Source organism: Cervus canadensis, chromosome 1 (genome assembly GCF_019320065.1).
Source record: "Cervus canadensis isolate Bull #8, Minnesota chromosome 1, ASM1932006v1, whole genome shotgun sequence".
NCBI classification, from domain to species: Eukaryota; Metazoa; Chordata; class Mammalia; order Artiodactyla; family Cervidae; genus Cervus; species Cervus canadensis.
Genome location: NC_057386.1, coordinates 108078716 through 108101795, shown reverse-complemented (window position 1 = coordinate 108101795; position 23080 = coordinate 108078716). Strand labels below are relative to the sequence as shown.

Genomic DNA, 23080 nt, shown 5'->3' with positions numbered 1-23080 from the left:
GGAAAATTTGGAATGTTTTGGAAAGTTAAAGAAGTAGGAAAAATTAAATCTCATCTGTAGGATCTGAATTGCTACACCGTTTTGGGCAAGTAAATCTGGCAGGAACTACTCAAACTGAAAACACACACATATCCCTTACCCACAGGTTTTGCTTCTAGAAAACTATTCCACACATGTAAAGGCAGGAATATGTAAGATATATATCTAAGGACTTAAAAAAAATTCTTTTTTAAAATTCCAAACTGTAAATAACCTGCATAGCCATGCTTAAGAGAAGTGTTTATGGAAACTTTATACACTGCAATGTTCTCAGCTATTAGAGAGTGAACCTGGGCACACACTGGAAAGATGTCTGAGATGAGTCTTAGGGGGCAAAGGACAAACATAGGTTTTATAGTGACTTACTGCTTATATAGTGTATTGTCTTCTAGTTTCAAAAAGTGAGGTCTTTTTTCATGACACATGAATAGATACATGTTGACATCAGACAAGGAAGCATGGATGCACAGCTGGTAACGTTACTTCAGAGCACAGATGGGAGGGTGAGACTCAGTAACTTTTAAAACACAGTATAGCTAGAATTGTTCCAAATAGAAATATTATTTTTATAATAAAACAACACTAAAATTTATCTGTGTTAAAAAAAAAAAACCAAAAACCCAAACTCTAGGAAGAACCTCTGTAAACATTTTGATGTATTTTCTTCACTTGCTTTTCCATGAATCAATACTTTGCATGCAACACGTAAATATGATTTTGTAGTTTGTTTTTGTCTTTATTTTTCGCTTCATATCATTTGCATGCATCTAGATTGTAAAATGTCCTTATAAATACCATTCATAGTGCCTGTCACCATTCTCTCTTGTGGACAGCTTAACCTATTCCCTTCTGTCACTTACTTTGTGTATGATTTTTCAAAGGGCATTTGAAAAACATAATCACACATTAATTTAAAAATATTTTATTGAAATACAGCTGATTTATATATAAAGTTGTTTTAGCTTCAAGTGTACAGCAAAGTGATTCAATTAAACATATACACATTCTCTTCTGCTACATGTTATTAAAGACACTGAGGATTGTTCCCCATATAATAATTTTCAAATGCAAATTAAATGAACGACCAGGGAGTGCCTATAAGTCTCAGGTGTGCTCCCTGGCACCAGGGTTCCAGATCCAGTCTGGATAAAGAGGACAGTCAAACATGCAGTCTACAAACGCCATTAATTGCCTTAGCACAAAATTCCAGAAAAAGAATTACTGTCAAAGTAATGGTCATTTTAAAACATTTTTATTTTTGGCTTCCACTGGCAAATTCATGTTCAGGAATGTTGAGGCAATTTATATGCTTCCAGTAGTATAGGAGAATGATTACCCACCAGACCTCTGACTATGTGTGAGGGTTATTATTTGATACTGATTTCCGATTTGTTAAAAAAGCAAACAAACAAGTTTTAATTTGCATGTCTTTGGTTTAGCAGGGCAGTGACAGCTTTTCAGTAGTTTCTTCAGCAAGTCCTTCCCTGAGCTTATTCCTGGGCTGTGTCTTAGATTCGCCACTGATGTCCCATACTTCCTTCTTCATCACGTTCTTGCCGTCTGCGGGACCTGTCTGTAGGTTTTCTGTTCTGGGTTAGGGCGCTCTGAGTTGAGTGCAGTATCTGCATTCACTGTTTGCTTTCATATGTTAGGGCAAGTCCACCCTCGTTCCTGTTTTCGTTCCCAAGGCGGGAAATGATAGCTGTTTGGGGCTGTTTACTCTCCCAGGTCAAGTTAGAATTTTGTTAAGTCTGATAACCGTCCAACTAGGGTTTCATTAAACGTACAAGTTTATTTGGAAGAACGCGCTTCTAGTCTTGCCGGCAAACTTGGGTCCCTCCCAGACTTCAGGTGCGATGTCCTGTATTTACCTGGTGTTCAAAGTAAGCAGCGGTCCAGCAAGCGACCCCCTAGAGCACGTCGCAGTCCCTGGCCCGCTCCAGCCCCTCCGAACCGTCTGGGTCCCGCCTGCCAACCTGGGCGCGTCGCTTGACCCCAGGGGCCCGCGAGGGGCTGCAACCACCGGAAGGGGCCGGCTAGGCTAGGCGAGGGGTACCCCCATGCCCTCGGGGCAGGTAGGGCCGGCGGGCTGCGGGGGCTTCCTTCTGCAGATCAAGGCCGTCTGCGAACCACGCTGGCCGCCCGCGGAGGGGGCACGGACCTGGCGTGCCAGGGGTCAGGGTCAGGCTCAAGGCGGGGGGAGGGTCGGCTCCGTGTGGGGGGACCGAGCCCCCTTCTAGGGGGTGCGGTCCGGGCGTTCTGGGGCTGAGGTCGCGGCGCCGTCCCTGCACCCGTGGGCAGGGGGAGACCAGGTCCCCGGGCTCCACCCGCGCGCCCCTCCCCCACGCCGTCGCCGAGCGGCCGACAGGCCCCGCCCCACAGGCCCCGCCCCGCCAGCAGGCCCCGCCCCCGCCGCGGCGCTCGCCCATTCAGATGTGGGTCAGGGGTGAGCGGGCGGCGCGACGTCACAAGCTTCCAAGATGGCGCCGGGCGGGCGGCTGTGAGAGGCGCTCGGCGCGCGGGGCGGGGAGCCGAGCCGAGCCGAGCCGGCGGCGGGGCGGGCGGGCGGACGGGCGGCGCGGGCGGGCGCGGGCGGCGCCGAAGAAGAGGCCGCGGGAGGGCCGGCCGGCCGGCGGGCGAGCGCCGCCGCCGACGCACACGAGGTGAGGTGAGGGGCGCGGGGCGCGCCCCCGGGAGAGGGGCGTGGGCGGGCGCGCGCCGAGGGGTAGCCGCGCGCGGGGGGTGTGTGTGTGTGTGTTTGTGTGTGTGCGTGTGAGGGGGGACGGGACCCCCGGCCGCCGGCCCGCCCGCCGCGGGGTGTGTGTGTGTGTGTGTGTGAGGGGGGCAGGCGGCGGGGCCCGGCACAAAGCCCCCGGCGCGCGGGGCTTGCGGGCGGCGGGCGCCGGCTCTTTGTGCCTGCTCCTCCGCGCTCCGGTCCAAGCGGTTCGGGGAGCCGCGCTGCCTGACAGGCGGGCCACCTTTATGCCGCCGCCGCCGCCGCCCCTCGCGGGGCTTCTTGCTGTGCCCGGCCCGCTGCCCGCAGGGCACGGCTGCGCGCGGGCAGGGCCAGGGCCGGGGGCAGGGGCGGCCTGGAGGGGCCTCTCCCCCGGGCCGGGCCCTGCGGCGGGTGGGCGCGCGGCCCTGCCCCCAGACCTCTGGTGCAGGCGGCCGCTCGGCAGGAAGAGAGATGGGCTGGGGGAGGGGGCGGCCGGCAGGGGGAGGGGGCCACAGGGCCCGGCGTGTCACTGTTTATCTGCCAGCATGGTTCATACTCACGCAGGCGAAGCTGGGGTGGGGTGTTTGGGGGGGGAGAGGCGGCGATGCCTGTCCCTGGGGGTGGGGGGTGGGGGTTAGTGACTTACGGGGAGGAGGGGACGCGGCCCAGATAAAATGCTCCACAGCGGCCCCACCCAGAACAGCGGAGAGTCGGCCCCGGGGAAGGGAGCCCGCTGCGGATCCGCCCGGGCCGGGACGGTTTCGAAGTTATTTACCGCGTTTCTCGGGTCCCCTCCACCTCCGGTGTGTTTCGCCCGTAGGAGTTGCCAAGCACATCTGGATAAGCGAGGGTCCCGGGCTCCCCCACCCCGGCAGGAGGAGTTGTCACCCGGGGAGGCCGCCCCTCTCTCTGACATCTGTGGCGGGGGGAGGGGCCGAGCCTTCCCGTAGGAATCCTGTGGGTGAAGATTGTTGACTGATGGATGCAGGGCTGTGCGAGGGGGGCGGGGGGGGGGGCCGGGCAGGTAGCGGAGGGGCCTTCCAGAGCTGCTGGGGGTGTTCTCCAGGCCCCCCACCCCTGGCCGTAGGGATGGAGCCGGGTCACCCATACCAGGCCCTTTCTGGAGCTAGCGTTTATTGCTTCCTGGCTCCTGGCTTTACTCTTCTCCTGCGTTCCCATCTGCCAGCATCTGGGCTCCCTGGGCCTTTCAGCAGACATTTTCAAGAGCACAGGCCATGTGGCTGGTCTCTGAGCCCTGGCTCTGGGAGTGGGCTTCCGCTCAGCAGAGAGCAGGGTCGCTGCAGTAGTCTTAAAAAAAAAAAAAGGCAGATGGGCTGGCCACCGGCTGGCCTCCAGAGACAAAGCTGTGCGGTAAGATCGCTGGTTTAGCTGGCTCTTAGCACCATGGAGTGGGGGGTGAGAGGCTGATACTTGAGGTCTGGAGTAAGTGGCCCTGCCTGCCAGGGAAGTCAGTCCTGTGAGGTCCTGTGGGCAGGCGGTGGCCTGGGAAGGCTGGCAGGGAGCTTCCCACCTGCCTTGGCAGCAGCGCTCCCAAGTTGATCTGTTTCCCTTGGGCTCCCAGCCGGCTGCGGGCCGGTTGTGGGGTGTTGCTGAGCGCCCGTTGCCCAGCTCCTCTGGCCATTTGGCTCGAGTGCTGGGGCTGCGCCCAGGGTTTCTCTCTGCAGTGTTTTCCTGCCAGTTGTTGGGACTTGCAGATTAGTCATTCGGCTTTTACAAGCAATTCCTGAAAAGAAAAATCTCCCTCTGGTTGCTGGCTCTGGGGAGAGGAAGCAGCAGCCTGAGGGAGCCAGGCCTTTAATTAAAGCAGAACTGAAATGACTGCTGCAGTTGCTGGAAGGAGGGGGGCGAAGGTGATGTGCCCTGTCCTGCAGCCAGGTACCTGCCAGGGACAGGTAGGCCGCGTCCCGTGCTCCCTGCCTAGTCTTGGCCAGCAGCCCGGCCTTCTCCACAAGCTGCAGCCCTGGATTAGTCCCCGCGTAGTGTTTTCTTTCCATGGATCAGGTTTCTCGTTTTGTTAATAAGCACAGCCTCCGATCCACTTGAAGTCAGCTGTCGTGGACTCAGCAACAGGGTTTTGCATTATTGAGCTGACAGGCCTGCTGTCTTCCCCGAGTCCTCATTGTCTGCCCGGAGGTGGCGGCGGGGTGGGGGCAGTGTCTGTGAGCCGGAGCTCGCCCCCGTGCAAGGGCTGGCAGGGCAGTTCTGGAGAGTCGAGGAGCGAGGAAGGAATAAAGTCCAGTTTACCCAGGGGACCCGCCGCCCTGCTTTTGCTCGGCCTGTTGGCCTCCAGCAGTCAGCCCCACCCACGGCTGGCCTGCCTTGCCCACCGGGGCTGAGGGCCAGTGTGCCCCCCCGCCAGGGACTGATCACTGGGGTGGGGAGGGTTCTTGTTCCCAGCTGCACCTGCAGAGAGGAGACCACAGGTCAGCTTCCTCTGGCCCCGGCCTGAGCGCCTGACTGAGGAGGGCCTCTGGGAGCAGTGAGGGGCACTGGCCTCAGCGCTGTTTACTCCCCAGCGGCCTTGGACCGGGATGGGCTCCTCTGGACCTCGGTGTCTAACGTGTTTCCAAAGTGGGAGCAGAGCTGGAGTTCACCAGCGTGTATCGCGGCCCTCCAGAGCTCAGCCTGGGGAAGCCGCTGGGCACACTGGCTTGGGAACCCAAGGTGACACGGGGGAGTGCCCTGGGCACCTCAGGAGGTGCTGAGGGCCGACCGGCTGCAGGAGGGTGTTCACAGGGAGCCCTGCGGTCTGGGAACGCGAGGCGGGGTTCAGTCAGGAGGAGGGAGACAGGAGCGTGGCCCTGTAGGTGCCTGCTTCCGGGAAGTCGGCGCCCCCGCTGCCGTCGGGCACCCGCGAGTCCGTGCAGGGGCCCTTTATCCGCTCAGGAAGTGTTTTGAGAATAGATGCGGTGCCCATGCCGAGAGCGTGGGGCTGGCCTGGGTCTCTGCCCTCTGGCGCTCAGCTTTGCCTCCCTGCGGTGCGCCTTCGGCCGGGAGGTGGAGGCTCTGTGAGTTTCCCGGGCTGTGCTGCGCATGCAGCGCCCTTGCGGACCCGGGGTTCACTCACAGTCTGGGGCTGGGGGCCTTCGGGATCCCAGCCTGGCTCCCCCTGGGTTAGGGGCTGCCAGCCAGCGGGGCCAGTTTGACTCGGCCCGGCGGCGGGGCTGCGCTTCCTGCTGGGAGGGGCCTCGCCCGAGGGTTAGGGACCTGGGCTGGGGGAGGGCTCCTGGGAGCGGCCGAGCCAGAAAAGCAGGTGGGGGCGGGTGGGGTTGCGAGTGTGCACCCCCCGCCCCCCGCGCTCGGTCGGGGAGGGGGTCAAACCTGGAGGGAGCCGCTTCCAGGCCCCAGCGCCGTCCACGAGGGGAGGGCCTGGGGCGCGCGGCCCGGGAGGGTGCGGCCTGGCCGCGAGCGAACAGAGACCCCTGGAGACGCCTGCCCGGCGGGTGGGGTGGGGGCGGGGCCTGGGGGCTCGAGCGGGCCCTTCCGCCCGGGCGCCGCCAGTGCGGTCGGTGCGTGCCTGTTTCCTGTGAGGGGCCGCCTCCGCGAGCACGTGGGTGCGGGCGAGGAGGGAGGAGTCCGGAAGGGCAGGTGGCCGGCCTCTGGGGGCGCCCGGGGCGCTCCCGCTCGTGGGAATTCCAAGGCTCGCAAGGGAAGGCGGGGCCGGGCTTGGTGGGGAGGGGGCCTCCAGGTGGGGAGCTGGCCTCTTGCGGCCCTGGAGTGGTCGCTGTGCGCACTGGCCTCCCGTGGCCTGCGCTGCCCCCGTGGCCTTGGGCTTCTTCCCCAGTAGCACCTCGAAGTGGGTTCTCTGGCGAGAGTGAGGGGGGCTGCCCCAGTGCCCTGGGAACGCCCCCCACGTACACACAGGTGGTTGGAGGTCTCCCTCGCCCAGGCTCCGTTCGCAGCTCTTTGGCCTTCTCCTCAGCCTGCTTCCAGGCCTTGGGGCTCTTCTGCCTGTGCTGCTCGGAAGCTAGCAGTGAGCTCTGGTGAGTAGTTGCAGAATGGATGAGAAGGGGGCGCAGAGGTGGTGGCCAGGACGCTGAGGCGGCACCCCCGGCTCCTGGGGAACTTGCCCTGTGACTGGCAGGGGCTGCACCCGGCCCCGAGTGCCTGCTGCTCGGTGGGGGCCCTGGTGCTCCGCTCCGCAGGGATCACCTGGAGCCCAATGGATCCACATTCCCTGAAGCCTTTGAAGTGGATCCCACAACTGCTTTCCCAGGAGGTGAATCTTTGTAGATAACAGGGTCAAGGGAGCGGTGAGTCCCCTTAGATGAGCAGGGGTGGTCCCAGGCTGCCCCGTGGGGTCCCGCTTACAGAGCGAGCCCAACCGGCCGATCCCCCTGTAGGCTCCAGGGTCCTGGAGGAGCATTGGGTGCAGCGGGCTCATGCTTCTCATGGCCCCTCTTCCCCAGGTGGCTGTGGGAGGGTCGCCAGGCTGGCGTGTGCTGGGGAGCACCTTCTAGGGGGTCCCGGGAACCCCTTGCCGCTCTTGGCCCTGCTTGGCTCTCAGGCGGTCTGCTCTGGTCTCCGGGTTGCCTTCTGAGGCCTTGCTTGGCCTCTCTCCCCAGGTGTGGGGGCCTGGGAGCTCTTCCTGCTTCCCAAACAAGCCCCCTGGGGCTGCTGCTGGGGCCCCTGGAACTGGGTCCTGCCCCCTCTTTCTCGCCTTGATCTCATGGTGCCTGGGAGAGAGGGTCCCTGAGGTTGTTACCTAGGATGGTGTGTGAGGGAGCCCCTGACCATGGCCTGGAGGTGGGGTGAGGGCTGGGAGGGGCGCTGGGGCCAGAACCTCAGGTGAGGCCTGGCCAGCCAGCCCCTCCGACCCCGGCTCCTTCTGTCCGAGGGCAGCCGGCACTCAGCCCCCGCCTGCTCTGGGCGGCTGCCGGCGGAGGGTGAGCGGCCAGGCCGCTGGGTGTGGCGAGGGCGGCAGCAGCCGCTGGGTGTCCTTCGGAGCAGGAAGCGCAGTCGGGGCGCCCCTCGTCTGCTCTTCGCAGCCCGCGTGTCTGGCAGAGGGGCCCGTGGGCTCTGCCGTGGGAGGGAGCGGTCCTGGGCTGTGTGTCTCCCTCACCCGCCTTCTCGGGGCCCGAGGCCCTTCCCTTCGGTGGAGAGGGGCTGGCGGTTTTTTCCTAGCAGGTCTGCTTGGACACTGGGAGGAAGAAGGTGCCCACAGCTCCGGACGAGGTGGTGGGGGTGGCGGGACGAGAGGGCGGGGCCTCCCTCTGGGGCTCCTGGCCTGTGCGGGCGCCCCTGGGCAAGCCCCGCTGTCAGAGTGTCCCTGGCAGGCTCCACACGTGGTGGGGAGTCCGCTGGTGGGGCCTCGGGGGTGGAGTGAGCCCATGGGACAGGCTCGGGCTCAAGGGCGATGGGCGGGGAGCCCCTTCTCTGAAAGGCCGTCGGGGTTCTGCCGGGTGGGGGTGGCTACTGCCGGGGACCGGGTGTGGACCTGGCAGCGCTTCCCTGGGCCGCAGGGCCAGGAGGACCCTTCCTGAAATGGTCCTTCTCCTCTGCCCCAGGGTCTGGACCTGTGCCTCCTCTAGGAGGGTGGGCCAGAGCTGGTGGGTCCTCCTCGAGGTGCTGGCAGTGTGGGGGCGCACGGGGACATGTCTGGGCGGGGGGCCGGGGCAATCCTGGCTGCTGTGGGAGGAGCCCTGGGCCCCCCAGCGGGTGTCCTCCTCGTCGCCACCAGGCTGCCGGTGGGGGCTGGGCCCGGGTGCCCTGGAGCTGCGGTGGGTGAGCCTGCGCCCCGAGGCTGTGGGCAGGGTGGGGGCGCTCTCCACAGCCTGCATTCCATGCATGTTGACACTGATAAGCGCCTTGGGCAGGTGGTACCCGTGCCCCCGGAGCCCACCCTGCTCCTCTGCCGCCTCTACGCCCAGCCCCTGGGGCTGCCCGCTCTGCAGGTGGCGAGTCCTGCTTCTGAGGCTGTTCTTGGAGGCCACCTAAAGTGGCGTTTCGTTTCTTGTCTTTGAAAACCGCTCTTCTCAGGTGCGGGCCCTCACCTGGGCTTCCAGGTGAGCAGCCGTGGGCTAGGGGTGCGGGCCCTGCCGTCAGGCCTATTTCCTCTAGGTGCCGTGCAGTGCCCGCGGGGGGCGGCAGGAGTGTCTGAGGTGGTGTCCGACAGCTGTTGTTAGTGTGGCCTGCAGAGCCCTGGGGTCCCCTGGACACTCAGGATACTCAGACGTTCCCCACCGGCCTCCGTCTGCTCAGTGACACCTCGGTGCTGGCCATGGCGCGTTTCTGGGTGCCTGGGCCAGGCCGCCGGTCGGGGAGCCGTGCGGGAGGCCCAGCGGTGAGCCTCGACTCCAGGGGACACAGTGTCGCATGTTCTCTGGGGCGAGCAGGGCAGGCCGTGTCTGCGACAGCACCGCGTCTGCCCGCCGCTGCTCGTGAAAGAGGGGCTGATGGGTGAGGTGGTGGTTCAGACCTGGGGACCTTTTCTGGGGTGAACGGGGGTCTCCCACCGGAGGGAGACCGCGCTCAGTGCTCTGGCCTGGGAGGCCGGGGAGGGTCTTGAGAAAGGCCTCTGCGTCTCCTGTGACGTGGCTGCGGCGACGGGAAGAACTCGTGTCCTTTAACCACGTCCGACCACATCGGGAAGATCTGCTCAGCTCCGTGAGCGGCTGCTTTCCGAATGACCAGTGCCTGGTGGTGCAGGCCTGGGCTGGGTGTGAGTGCAGGGCGGGCTGCTGGAGTCCTGTGCCACCAGGTGTGAGTTGGTCCCAGGTGCAGCGTCAGAGGCTGCTGCTCGTTGAGTTTTAAGTGTCGGATCAGGAAGGCTGGCCGTCGTCTGAGGGGCCTCCTTCCCTCAGCCCGGCCTGTCCTCTCTGGCCTGCCTGCCAGCTGGGGGGGACCCAGGGTCCCTGACCTTGGGAGCCCCTTGGGTGGCAGCTCGTGTTGGCGGCGGGTGAGGGAGATAGGTGTGTCTCGGAGGAGGAGGCCCTCGGTCTTGCCTGGGGGCCACGGCGGGGCGGCCTGGCCCTCTGGAAGCCCTCCATGGACCAGCCCCGACGTGAACTTTATTCAGGCCCGGGAGTCCATTGAGAGCCGTAAGCCGGGGCGTGACTGGATGGACCCGGGTTTGGGGAGATAACTCGGGCCTGACGGCCCCAGGTCGAGGGGGCACCTGTGTTGGACTTGCAGCTTCCTTCCTCATGGATCCCACCTTCCTCCTGGGGGAGGCGCTCCTGGATGCGTCCTGTGGGCCTGGCCCCCGAAGCCCCGGTTTGCGGGTTTGTGCGGGCCTCCCGCGTCCCCGGCCACGTGGCTGGGGGGCCCTTTCCTGGATCCGGAAACTCTCTCCCCCGTGGCCAGCACGCTGGCTCTCGTAGCCTGAGGCGGTGGCGCGAGCCGCACGCACACGTCGCCCCTGTGAGAAGCGACCTGTCCTGGGGTCCCCACCTCTGAGCGTGGGCGCGTGCCACTTCCCCACGCTTGTCCGGGCCCTCGGACGGCGGGCTTGTCCTGCCCATGGGGCGGGGTGCTGGTCGTGCCTCTGAGACTCAGCCGGGCGCTGGGAGTCGCTGCGCCCCGTCCCGCGGGTCCCCGCAGTCCCGCTTTCTGCCCCACCTCAGCAGTGCACGGTCACCCGCAAGGGCCGCTTTGCTTCCTGCGCGGAGGGCTGTCTGTTCACATCTTGTCACTGGACGCGATCCCTTAACCAGTCCCTTCTGAAGAAGCTCTGAGCCGTTCCCGCCGAGTCCCGGGACCCTCCTGTCTCGCTGCCTTCCTGAGCTCAGCCGCTCCTGTTCGGTGGGCCACAGGGCCTGCAGCACAGGTGGGGCCTCCTCTGGGGGCACAGGCCCAGGGCACGGCCTGTAGTGTGTTCCTCAGCAGTTCCCTAGTTTTATCCTTAAAAATGATTTTTTAAAAACTGGTGGGTGCCTGAGATGTGTCTGCTCGTGCGTTTACAGTCGTGGACTGGAGCAACCTGGTGGTTACTTTGGCGTGCCCCTGGGCTGTGGTGGGAGGCCCTCCAGGCCAGGCAGACCCTTCTGCTTGTGGCCTCCTTTGACCCCAATCCTGGGCCTCATCCAGTGCCTCCTGGGCATGCCTGCCGGGGTTTGCAGAGCCCCTCCCCGCCCCCCGCAGGTGTCAGCTGGACACCAGGACGGTTAGTGTCTCGGTGGTTGCTGCCTGCGGCTGGCCGACCCCTGCCCGCCCTGATGAGTGGTTCCTGGTGGTTTCCGTCTGTAGAGGTTTTTCTGACCTGGACCATTTTTAAAGCCTTGGCTGACTCTGTTCCAGTATCGCTTCGGCTTTTTGCTCCTTTGCCATGAGGCGTGAGGGGGTCTTAGTTCCCGACAGCTCCTGTGTTGGAGGGCGAAGTCCCCTCTGAGAGGTTTGAGGGTGGTCCCTCGGTGTCCTGCAGGTTCCTGGCTGGGCTTGGGGGTTCCTTCCTTCCCGTCAGGGCTGTTTGTCCCCTCGGGTTCTTGTGGTTAGTCTGGGATTGGGTGGTCTTGCTCGTCAGCCCTGGGACCGGGCCTGCACTGACCCTGCCTAAGAAATGTGCCAACTGTGAGCGACCGCACCCCAGGCTCTTCCCAGATGGGCACACGTCCCGTGTCTAGAACAGAAGCCCCTCGTGTGTCCTTGAGTCCTGTCCGCTCCCTGGTCCCCCCTCCTGTCCGCGCCTGCTTCTGACCTTGCCCAGGGCCCCCTGTGCCCCTTTAGGGTCTGGCTGCCCTGCTCCCCCATTTGCTGGCGGCTGCGGGATGTGCCCGTGGTCAGCTCTTCTGACCCAGGTTTGCCCCACGCGCTGCCGCGGGGCTCTGTACCTGTTTGGCTCCCAGGGCTTGCGTGCCTCTCATCTTGGTCTTTCTAAAGTCTGACCATTCTCTTTTCTGCCCGGAAGTCCGCTTTCAGTCTTTGGTCAGCCGGTTGAACCCTGTCCTTGCTGTCTGCCATCCAGTTTGGGTTTTGTTTCTATGATTCTGTTGTGGGCAGGGTGTGGGGCGGGTGCCAGTCGCTGGGGTGTCTCTGCCACCACGCGGGTGCAGGGGTTGGCTGCCCTTTCCCGGGAAGGACCTCCACCCTGAGGGGTTTATTCCTGTTGTTCTGTGGGGAAGCATCGCCTCGTCTAGTACAGAGAAGTGGTGATAGAAGGTGATAGTTTATTTTGTCTTTTAGATCTTTTGAGAGTCGTTGGTTAGCACGAGAGAGGTTTCTACCTTCTCGGGTTGTTTCATACTTAGGGTGTCAGAGTCTGCGTCCTGGAGGGGCCCTGGGCCAGGCAGCTGCCTCGCTGACCCCTGGGAGGTGCCTCGGGCGGGTGGGCAATGGTGCCGGTCCCTCCCAGCAGGCGGCCCGACCCCTCGCGTACCTGCGGCCCTGTCCCACCTCCAGGACGGCCCTGGGGGCCGAGCCCCGTTTCCTAGTCACACCGGGCGTATTTATGTGGGGAAGGTGTCTTCCCTTTGGGGGCCGCCTCCTTCCTCTTGTCCCTGTCGCTGGGGGTTTCCTGCTTTCCGGGCCTTCTGGGGAGTAGGAAGCTGGTCTCCCACAGTCCAGTGTGTGCAGGTTCTGGGCCTGGGGTCAGAGTGAGGCTGGACTGTCTGCGTCCCCTGAATCTGCTCCCCAGACCGGGCCTGACACCCTGCAGGGCGAGTAGGAAGTGGGTGTGGGGGCTCCTCTGGGCCCTGGATCCTGGCCACGTGGGGACACTCCCCAGTGGCACCCCCAGCCTGCCGTGGGCGCCCTGCCTCCAGGCTCCTGCTCTTTTGCTGCCCGCTACCCCCTTCCCAAGTGCTCAGGCCCCTCTGGGCAGGGGGAGGCAGGGTGGGCACTTCATCTGGATGTTTTCGTAACAGTGATCTCACCCCGGGCAGCGCTCCCCTGCTCCTCCCCATCTGAGTGCTCCTGGTCGGAGCCTCCCTGCAGGGCCCTGCTTCACGCCTGCCCGGTGCCCACTGGTCAGCTGCGCCAGGGCCAGCAGGGGGAGCCGGCCGCAGGCCCCGTGTTGTGCAGGCGGGTGACGGGCGGCCGGAGGAGGGTGAGGGGCACGCGTGCAGGGTTCCCGCGGAGAGCGGGCGTGGCCTCCTGCCAGGCATTGGGTGGCACCGTGAGCCCCCCGGGTGGGCTGCCTGTGTGGGACAGAGGGGCTGTGGGCATCGGGAGCAGGCTCTGGGCAGTGGGTGGGGTAGGCACCTCCTCCCACGCTGCTCAGGCTGGGAGGCCCGACCCGGGTCCTGCCCAACGTGTCTCCAGCACGCTGACCGAGCCCCAGCGTTTGTTTCCTGGGCGTCCCGTCAAGAGGAGGGCAGGGCTCCTGGCATTCACAGGGCCCGTTGCTTTCCAGGAGGACAGTCTGGGAGACCAGCCAGGAGTGGCTGGCGGGCATCCAGGCCTGGGCTTACCAGGGCTGTGGGGCCTACTCACCAGCAGCCTCACCTGCAGGGCAGCCAGAGAGGCTGCGGAGGCCAGGGAGCGGCGGGAGTGGCCCAGGCCCCACGGTGAGGTGGTCAGCGGGCCATCGGACTGGGGGAGAAGAGGGCCGTCTGGCACCCCGTCCTGCCCCTGGAGGGAGGAGACACGGGGGTCGTCCTGGGTGGCGAAGTCCGGAGCGGGGCTCTGCTCCTGGCTTGCTCCGGTGACCTTGGGCAGGTTGCTTAACCCCCAGAATCCCGGTCTCATCTTCACTGGAGGCGGAGGGCATGCCCTGGAGGCTTCCCTGTGGGCAGGATCCTTGTCAGGCTGGTGTGGGGCGGCGGGGGCTGGGGCTGCCTCGCTCTGCCTCCAGGTGCCCCTCCTGCAGCCTGGGAGGGCCCGGCTCACACCTGTCGGGGCCACACCTGGAGCGCCAGGTGGTCCTGCCAGGTCGGTTGGACCCAGGCTTGAGGGGCAGTGGCCAGCATGAGTCTGCGGTCTCAGTGGCGCACCCGCTGTGCTTCAGGCCCTAGGGCATGGCGGCCAGGTAGTGGGCATCATGAGGGGCCCATGGCCCCCTGGTGGGCCGGAGGTGGGCTGGGATGCCTCCGTCTCTGCTTGAAGGGAGGGGCGCCTGTTGCCAGGCCCCGGCGAGACAGGGCTGCCCGGTGTTCCCTGGGTGTTTCCACCTGGAGGCTGAAGGACGGGGCAGCCTGAGGGCTGGGCTCAGCCTCCCCGGCTCCGGGCTCCGTGGTGGTCCAGGCCGAGGTGGACCTGAGCACCTGAGGGCTTCTCTCACCGCCTCCTGCCCTCCCGGCTGCCAGGAGAGGCCCCCCCCCCACGAGGCCGGGGTCCCTGCTTAGCTGTAGGGCCTGGCCTTCTGGGGGGCAGGGTGGGCCGGCCACCTTGGCTTTTTGAGGCCTGAGCTGGGGGGTGGGGGAAGGCACTCAGGACCTCAGCCAGGACCTGTCAGCTCACCCAGCAGTGGCCCTGTGGGAGCAGTCCTGGGAGCAGAGGGCTGGGAGAGTCACCCAGGACCTCTGTTCACAAGAGACCCCTTCCTTGGGGGGTGTCAGGGTCAGCCTAGCGGGGACAGCCCCCAGCCCACTTCTCTGACCCGTCCGTCTGCCCGGGCCCCGGGCATCGTGGGGTGGGGCGGCTGGGCCGGCTGCCGGGGCCTTTCCAGACCCTGGTGGCTTTTGCCAGGCCCCACACCAGCGGGCCTTGAGCTGCTGGCAAGCTGGGCTGGCCCCTTCCCTGGCCACCCCTGCCAGCGGGGAGCCGTGCTGGGGGCAGGAGACAGCTGGCAGGCTGGAGCGAGGCCTCCCGGCCACCCCGCACCCCGGGTCTGGGCACATTCCTGAGGACCTGCTGGGCCGCCCTGGCCCTGGGCGGGGGAGGGGCGCACAGGGAGGGGCTCCGGGCCCTGCCGCCACCTCCTGCCTGGCCCCGCGCCCAGGGCGCCCAGGCCTGCTGCAGTGGGGGGCAAGCAGCCAGGACCTCGGGACCCCTCTCCCAGGACCTGAAGCTCTGGGGGGGCCGGGAAGCCTGCCCGCATCTGGCGGCAGCTGCCAGCAGCCTTGGCGGGCTGGTATTGAAAGGGCGAGCCTGCGAGGGCCATGTGGTCAGGCCAGGCTGGGCAGGAGGGGGCTGGGCTCTGGGCAGGGAGGGGGAGAGCGCAGACCCAGAGGGCAGGGCAGGGGGCTGGGGAGCCAGAGGCGGTTGAGACTGGATCTTATAAATAGCCCGCTGCACCAGCGCCTCCATTTCTGACCTTTTGTTATGTAAATGTGGCCAGCCTGGAAGGGCCTTGCCCAGGCCTCCTGCCACCCCGCCCGCCCGCCGAGAGCTGCGTGCCTGTCCCCCCACTCCCCCGACCGAGGCGGCCCCCGGAGCACCCTGTTTCCTGTGGGGGTGCGGCCGAGCGCCCCACACCTGCCTCCTTCCTGCCCCCGGCCTGGCTGCAGGCACTGTGGCGCTGCCTGCTGCCCAGCTGTCCGGACGGCCTGGCCCTGCCGCAGACGGGAGCCTGGCCCTGGCCCCCGAGCTGCTCCTCCCCCCTTGCGAGGCCTGCGTGCTAACCGTGTCCACCTTCTCCGCAGGTGACCAGGCATTGATGCACCCCCAGGGAGGCCGCGCACTCGAGGAGGCCACCCCCCCTGGCTGCTGCTCACATGGTCTCTGGGCCCCTGGCACTCCGGTAGGCTGGGGGGGCTGGGGGTGCGGCAAGGGGCGGGATCTGCTCCTCCTCCTGGGGACTCGGGCAGCCGAGCGCCCGGCCTGCGTGCTGGCCGCCGGCCTTTGTGTGCGGGCAGCGCTGGCAGCGAGGGGGAGGAGGGGCTGTGGGCTCGCGGGCCCTCCTGCCCTGGCGTTCCCAGCCAGGTGTTGTGCGCCTTGGGCTCTTTGTCCCCCCCGGCTGGCCAGGGCGGGGAGGGGGGCTGGCTCCTGTGGCCCGAGTGCCGGCACACGTGGGCACTGCACAGAGCCTTCCTGGGTGGACAGGGACGCGGGGGCTTCTCTGTCTTTGCAGACAAGGGCAGGTGCAGGCCAGGGAGGGACAGCAGATGGGCGGGTGCGACCCCTCCCGAGGGGGCAGGGCGGGGACCCGGGATCCCGGCTGGAGAATGGCCGGGGCAGTGCGCTTCTCTCCGGGGTCGGGCCCTGAGCGCAGGGACAGGAAGGCCCCTGTAGGTGGGCACGCGCGCCCGCCAGAGCAGCCGGAGGGGCGGGGCCGCGGCCTGACGCAGCCACCTTGGGGCTCTCTGCGCGGTCGTTCCCAGTGAAATTCCTCCCAGCGCGTCTTGGCCAGCCTGCAGGGTTTACCAGGCTCAGACCCTGCGGTACCCGGCTTGGCCAGGCTGCCTCTCTGAGGCACAGGCCGGGGGGGCGCGGGGAATGGCCAGGCTGCAGCGTCACGTGACGTTGCTGGAGGCTGCAGGTCCGACCTGCCCACGTGGTATTTGAGGAGAAGGCGGCTTCAGTGCGCTCTGGGCGACTCTGCATGCAGATCCGATTTCCGACCTGAACGGAAAGCCTGACCGCTGCGCGCCCAGGCGGGCGATGTGTCCCCCAGGGGCTTCTGTCCCCTCGTGATCCCTGCTGCTCACCTGCGGGTCCGTCTGGGCGCGGGGTCACCTTCCTCTAGGGGACGGCGCTCCGGTTTGTCTGCCCCGCACGTGTGCCCCCGTTGTCCGAGCTTTTTCAGGTGTACAGGTGGGCTGGCGGCAGGCGGGCGGCCTGGGGGAGGCCCCAGGAGGCCCCACTGACGTGTGCGTGTCTGCTCGTGCCCGCAGGTGGTGCGTGTGGGCAGGGCGCGGGGACATGGGGCCCGACATGGAGCTGCCCAGCCACTCGAAGCAGCTCCTGCTGCAGCTGAACCAGCAGCGCACGCAGGGCTTCCTGTGTGACGTCATCGTCATGGTGGAGAACGCCGTTTTCCGCGCCCACAAGAACGTGCTGGCCGCCAGCAGCGTCTACTTCAAGTCCCTGGTGCTGCACGACAACCTCATCAGCCTGGACACGGACATGGTCAGCTCCGCGGTGTTCCAGCAGATCCTGGACTTCATCTACACCGGCCGCCTGCTGCCAGGCGAGCCGCCGGCCGAGCCCAACTTCAGCACGCTGCTCACCGCTGCCAGCTACCTCCAGCTGCCCGAGCTGGCGGCCCTCTGCCGGCGCAAGCTCAAGAGAGCTGGCAAGCCCTTTGGCTCTGGGCGGGGCGGCGCCGGCCTGGGGCGGCCCCCCCGCAGCCAGCGGCTGTCCACGGCCTCGGTCATCCAGACCCGCTACCCAGGCCTCGTGGATGGGCGCAAAGGGGCCCACGCCCCCCAGGAGCTCTCCCAGGCCAAAGGCTCCGACGACGAGCTCTTTTTGGGTGGCTTGAGCCAGGAGGGCGCACACGGCCTGGGCCGGCCGGTCTGTCCCGGCAGTGGGGAGGCCGGCCTGGGCGGCTGCAGCACCAACGGGGGTGGCGGCAGCTGCGAGCAGGAGCTGGGCCTGGACTTGTCCAAGAAGAGCCCCCCGCTGCCCCCCGCCACCCCCGGGCCCTCCCTCACCCCCGACGACCCAGCCCAGCTGAGCGACAGCCAGGAGGGCTCACCCCTCTCGACCTCCGCCCCTCCGGTCGCCAACAGTGCCTCTTACAGCGAGCTGGGGGGCGCCCTCAGTGAGCCCATGGATCTGGAGGGGGCAGAGGACAACCCGCTGTGCCTGCTGGAGGGGCCGGGTGGGCCACCCCCCCGCAAGAGCCTCCGGCACTCGGCCCGCAAGAAGGAGTGGGCCAAGAAGGAGCCTGTAGCCGCCTCCCCGTTTGAGCGGAGGGACGTGGCGCCCAAGGGCCCGTGCCCGGGGGAGGAGGCCGAAGGGCTGGGCGACAGGGTCCCCAATGGCATTCTGGCTGGCAGCGCGGCGGCGGGCAGACCCTTCGGGGAGCCCCCGTACCCCTGCAAGGAGGAGGAGGAGAACGGCAAGGACGGCAGCGAGGACAGCGCGCAGAGCGGGAGCGAGGGCGGCCCGGCCGGCGCGCCCTACGTGTACCGGCAGGAGGGCTACGAGCCGGTGCCCTACGGCGACAACCTGTACGTGTGCATCCCCTGCGCCAAGGGCTTCCCCAGCTCGGAGCAGCTCAACGCGCACGTGGAGACGCACGCGGAGGAGGAGCTGCTCCTCAAGGAGGAGGGCGGCGCCTACGAGACGGGCAGCGCGGGCGCCGACGAGGAGGCGGAGGACCTGTCAGCGCCCAGCGCGGCCCTGGCGGCTGGGCCGCGGCCCTTCAAGTGCTCGGCCTGCGAGAAGACCTACAAGGACGCGGCCACGCTGCGGCAGCACGAGAAGACGCACTGGCTGGCGCGGCCCTTCCCCTGCGGCATCTGCGGGAAGATGTTCACGCAGCGCGGCACGATGACGCGCCACATGCGCAGCCACCTGGGCCTCAAGCCCTTCGCGTGCGGCGAGTGCGGCATGCGCTTCACTCGCCAGTACCGCCTCACGGAGCACATGCGCGTGCACTCTGGCGAGAAGCCCTACGAGTGCCAGCTCTGCGGGGGCAAGTTCACGCAGCAGCGCAACCTCATCAGCCACCTGCGCATGCACACCTCCCCCTCCTAGAAGCCAAAGACCCGGCGGGCCTCCGCCCCCCACAGCTTTAATCCGCGGCCCTTCGTGGAGCCTCCGCCACGGGGTCTACAGGGTGGCTCCCAGGGGTCCGCGTGCCGGGCGGGGCGGGGCTGCGGGGCCGGCCTGGCTCTGCGGGGGGCGGTGCCGGAGGGAGGGGTCCGCGCCCTCCCTCCCCGAGCCAGGGGTCACCGCTCAGTGGCGCTGGGACAGCGGGCCCCCACCGCCTACCTCTCCACAGCTAAAGAGCCCTCCGGGCCGGTGTGGCTGTTATTCCTACTGATCTGTTCTTTTCTTCGTTTTGAATTTTGTTTTTTAAACCAAAACCAACAAGAGTTTTTTTTCCTCCCGGCCCTTTGGGGCTGAGCCTGGGTCTGCAGACTGAATGTACGGGGCGCCGCCCCACCCCGCCCGGCTGCGGCCAGGGCCCACCCTCCGGGCCCAGGAGCTCCTCTCGGCCAAAGGCTCCCCTGGGCCCGAGCCCCCCGGCCGCCTCAGGAGAGAGTGCTTTCCCATAGTTGCCCAGGAATCTTTGTTTAGAGGTACTTGTTTTGATTATGAGAAAACCCCGTGTAACGTGTATGTGAGTGTGGGAACTGGAAGGTGAGGGGGGCGGGGGGCTGGCCGCGGTGCGGGGTCGGTACGTTTCCATTTTCTCCGTGTGTGTGTGTGTGTGTGTTTGTGCGCGTGCGTGCAGCGTGCGTGGGGATCATGTCACCCCCCTCCCCCCATCAAGGTGAAGAGACTTCTGACCTTTGCTACCTCTTGACTTGAACAGGACGTGGTTGGTGATGGCAGCTGTGGCCACGACACTTGTGTTTTCTTTTGGGCCCCGTCAGCAGGGCGCCTGTGTGTCTCGTGCGCGTCTGGCCAGCCTGCCGCCCTGACCCAGCCTGGTGGGCGTGGGCGCTCCGCTGCCCTGCCCGGGGAGCAGGGGAGGAAGTGAGCCCCTCCCCGCCCTGGCCCCTGGACCCCGAGGGCTTGCCCTCTGGAGAGCAGGAGCGCCAGCCTGGCCGGTGCCCGGCCCCCTTCAGCTTGGCACCTCTGGGCGGGCTGGCCAGGCCCCCATGGGCTCACCCTGAGCCCCACCCCCACCCTGGGCTCCGTCAGCCTCAGACACCTGCAGGGCTCTAGAGGCTCGCTCGCAAGGCCGGGCCAAGGTCACGAGGTCGGCAGCTGTCCTCAGCCAGCTGCAGTCACAGGGCTGGACCAGCGGCTTTATATCCTTCATTTTGCTTACTGCTCTTATTTCTTCTCTTTTCTTTCTACTTTAATTTCAGACCAAAAATTCCGGAGTCATCCCTTCCCCCCTCCAGAGACCCTCCAGCTGAAACCAGGGACCCGGGTGGAGGGCATGGGGAGTGAGGGGGCTTGGGCTGCGCGGGGCCCTGCTGAGCCCGCTGCCATTCCCTCTGGGGACGCCTGTTCCAGCAAGTCAGGCAGGACCCCCCCCAGCCCCTCTGCTCGTCCAACCCCCCCCCATCAGCACTTAAGCCACACGACAGAAGTCTGTAGCGGAGCTGCGCACACGCCCGTGGGCGCGGCCCGGCGAAGCCGGTGGTTCAGGGCAGAGCTTCAGGGACGGGCGTACAGGCCCTCAGGCGACCTTCGTGCGACGTAGTATTGTACCCACCCCGAGTACTGTGTCAAGCCTTCTCTGTATTTTAACAAGCAAAACACTAGTTTCTTATTTAAGACGTGAAGGGTTTGTGGGGCGGGGCGGGGTTCACAGGACACTTGGGTTTGTTCTCCTTTTCCCTTGGTTTCACGTGGAGTGCGTGCTCGTCAGTGTGTGTGGATGTGTGTGTCAGAGCCTCACCAGGAGATTAGGCCATTGGAGGCCCAGGGCGGCTTACAGTTCTCTGCTTTAGTCACTTAATTCCTGAATGTTTCGGAGAAACAGGAAACAAAATAGCAGATGTCATGTAGGAAAGGATTTAAAAAAAAAAAAAAAGCAAAAAAAAAAAAAAAAGCTCACACCCAAATTCACAAAAGCTATTTTTTAAACCAAAGCACATTTTGAATGCATATGGAACCTCAATGGGCTCAGAAAAGAAAGATACTAATATATTTATCTCATTGTTTACATAAACTTTTACAGTTTCAGACCTCAGCAGCTGTAAGGCCAGTCCAGTGAGCCCCCACCTTCCGTCCGAGGCCCTGAGTCGGCCCGGAGGGCTCACGGGCAGGGGGGCCGCCCTGGTCGGGCAGCGTGGAGGCCCCGCCCTCGCGGAGCCCTCCTCCCAGCCCAGCTGGCACCAAAGAGCGGGGGCCTGCGCCCACCGGCCCCTGGGCCTCCTGGCCAGGCGGAGCGGTCCCGGCCAGCTGGCGCAGCAGGGCGGCCTTGGCTGTGGCCGCAGGAACCGAGTCTGGGCTTGGGCCCCGGGATGGAGGTGCACCCTGTCCCGCTGCTCTGCCCGCGAGACCCCCGCTGGGTTGATGTGAGGGTCCCTCTCAAGCCAAAAAACCAGGACCTTCGCACGCCTCCGCGGAGACTCCAGCGGGTCCAGCTGTGGGAGGGCTCACTGGGCCGGTCCTTACCTACACAGACGGTGCGAACACTCGGAACAGTGTTGTTTTTGTATCAGTATGTTTGTGCAGTGATGAATGTATTTATTTCTCAGACTCAGGGGCGAGCGGCAGGCTGGGCTCCGCCATGCCACACACGCTCCCCCCGCGAGACCGAGCCCGCCGCCGAGGCTCCTCCAGGATTGCAAAAAAAAAAAAAAAAGACGGACCTTTAAGCAGATCTGAATCTCAGAGACGCGCAGCATAGCCATACACCTCAGCCTGTGAAACGGACACTCTGGACCCAGAACCTCACGCAGCCGGGTGTGTTCCCGGCGGCCGCCACCCGGGGGCGCCGGCTGTCCGCCAGCCCCACCCGTCAGTATTCACTGGACTGGCCGCTAACAGGAGTGCGATCGCTCATGGGGCGGGCGGACCCCAGCCTCTCTCCCGGCAGCCTTCCTGGGCCGGGGCGAGGCCTGGGCAACCAGGAGGGCAGGGCCGCTCGCCCTTCCCCCGCGGCTTGGGGACGAAAGCAGAGGCGACGGGCCTTTGGCGGTGCCCTGTGCAGGGACCAAGGCCCCCGCTCCCCTGGGCAGCGGTGGTCACAGAGCCCGCGAATCTGATGCCTGGAGGGGTGGGGCAGGCCCGCCCAGAGCCCGGTGTGACATTCCACGTCAGGGGGTGGGGGTGCGTCGTGGGAGTCGAGGCTGCCCGGGACCCCCGGCTTGTCACCCCACTGCGACTTTCTACCGGGAGCCCCTCCCCCTACCTCACCTTGCTATTTATTGCTGTAATTTATTGACCTCAAATATGCTGCATAACAGACCTCACTCGGGGCAGGAAGGGTCCCCGGGGCTCCTCCCCGCCACTCGGCGGGGCCCCATGGGGCCAGGTGCTGAGGGGAGCCCTCTGCCCCCACCCACCACTTGCTTCCCTCTCCCCCCGCCCGGGGGACCCCAGGTTGGGCACTGGCCCATTCACAAATACCTCGTCGGAGAGAGGGGATGGGGTTTCGCCGTTTCTTGACCGGGAACTGGAGGCGGACTCACGTCCCGCTAGGCGCCCTTCCCAGGAAGGGGGCGCACGATCGCACTCCTGTGCTGGCCACCGCCGCTGTCAGGCACCACACTGCCCTCACCTCCCTCCAGAGTCTGGATAATTCAGGTCAGAGCTGCGGGTGCGCAGCCCTCCAGTGTAATAAAGCTGGTCACTGATGTCTCCATTCAGAGCGTGCAGTCTTAATGTACAGTGACGAGATACTGTTATTTTATGATCTTTTCATTAAAAGCTTGATTCAAAACTCGTGTGAGGTCTCTGTTCTCTGGCTGTGTTTTCGCTAAATGACCGACTGCTTTCCTTTCTCTGTCCAGTGGTTTCAGGACCTGGGAGGTGGTGGTTGGGTTGCAGGGTGTGTGTGGGGGCATCTGCCCACCTCAGTCCTAAGAGTGAGTTTTAGAGGGGCCTGGGTCCTCATTTGGTGGCAGGTGAGCTGGGCAGTGGGGTCCACACTGTTGGCTGAAGCCGGCTGAGGCAGTTTGAGAAGCAGGGGGTGTGTAGACGGGCCATGGACCTGGTGGCCAGGATGCGAGGAGGTCTGGCCGGTGCCCAGCACCACCTTAGGGGCAGCGGGGTTGGGCTGCGGCAGGGGCCTGCTCCTTCCTGGCCACTCCTCCTTGGTCACTTGGTAGGGGAGTGGGAGAGGGGGTGAGCTTAGTCTCCAGGGTCGGTGCAGTAGGTCCCATTTCCTGGAGGACTGTCCCTCTTGAACCCAGGTGGGGGTCCCAGGCAGAGACAGACCCAGGAGGAGGGACGGCCTGGGGCTGGGAGGATGTCCGTCCAGCTCGGCCCCCGGGCTTCAGGAACCGCAGGTGGCCACAGGCCCACGGTGGGCCAGTCCCCAGAACAGCATGGCCATTGCTGCTGTGCCCCTTGGTAAATTCTGTTCAGCTGTTTTAAAAAGGGTTTTAATTTTTTTGGTTTATCAAAAGCGGTACTCAAAGATAGTTTGAATAATCAAATGGCTCTTAAAAAGGCTTAAAACTAAACATGGTTTCTGGTCCTTCCAAGCCCACCGCCACATGCTGGCCGCAGAGTAGGTGATCACTGCGGGTCATGTCTACCCTCTTCTCCCCTCACAGCCCTGAGTAAGTTACTAGGCAGTCAGTGTGATCTGGGGCTTGGCAAACTCTCCCCGGAAAGGCGCCAGATAGTAAGTGGTGGGCCACGCGGTCTCCGTGGCGACTCATCTCTGAGTCGCAGAGCGGAGGCAGCCAAAGCGGGCGTGGCGGTGCTTGCGGTCATTTGCCAACCGCGGCGCAGTGCGCG

The 23080-nt window shown here is 64.7% G+C and overlaps 1 protein-coding gene across 4 annotated transcripts; it reads left to right on the top strand.

Annotated features, from left to right (window-relative positions):
- Positions 1-2054: 2054 nt before the first annotated feature.
- On the top strand, positions 2055-22051 carry HIC2 (HIC ZBTB transcriptional repressor 2). Of its 4 annotated transcripts, none has more exons than XM_043490207.1 (3): positions 2055-2220; positions 15235-15332; positions 16426-22051. In XM_043490207.1, exons 2-3 carry the CDS (start codon positions 15307-15309, stop codon positions 18236-18238), a joined length of 1839 nt encoding a protein of 612 aa, XP_043346142.1. In that variant the 5' UTR covers positions 2055-2220; positions 15235-15306; the 3' UTR covers positions 18239-22051. The 4 variants fall into 4 exon arrangements, with proteins under 4 accessions (XP_043346142.1, XP_043346130.1, XP_043346151.1 ...); XM_043490195.1 differs by lacking the exon at positions 2055-2220 and adding an exon at positions 2571-2702; XM_043490216.1 differs by lacking the exon at positions 2055-2220 and adding an exon at positions 3394-5784.
- The last annotated feature ends 1029 nt before the right edge of the window (positions 22052-23080 follow it).

Bases quoted from the DNA above. Each gene is read 5' to 3' on its own strand.
- HIC2 (XM_043490207.1), top strand. From the start codon at position 15,307: ATGGTCTCTGGGCCCCTGGCACTCCG. The intron at 15,333-16,425 runs GTAGGCTGGGGG...TCGTGCCCGCAG, and splicing joins TCTGGGCCCCTGGCACTCCG to GTGGTGCGTGTGGGCAGGGC.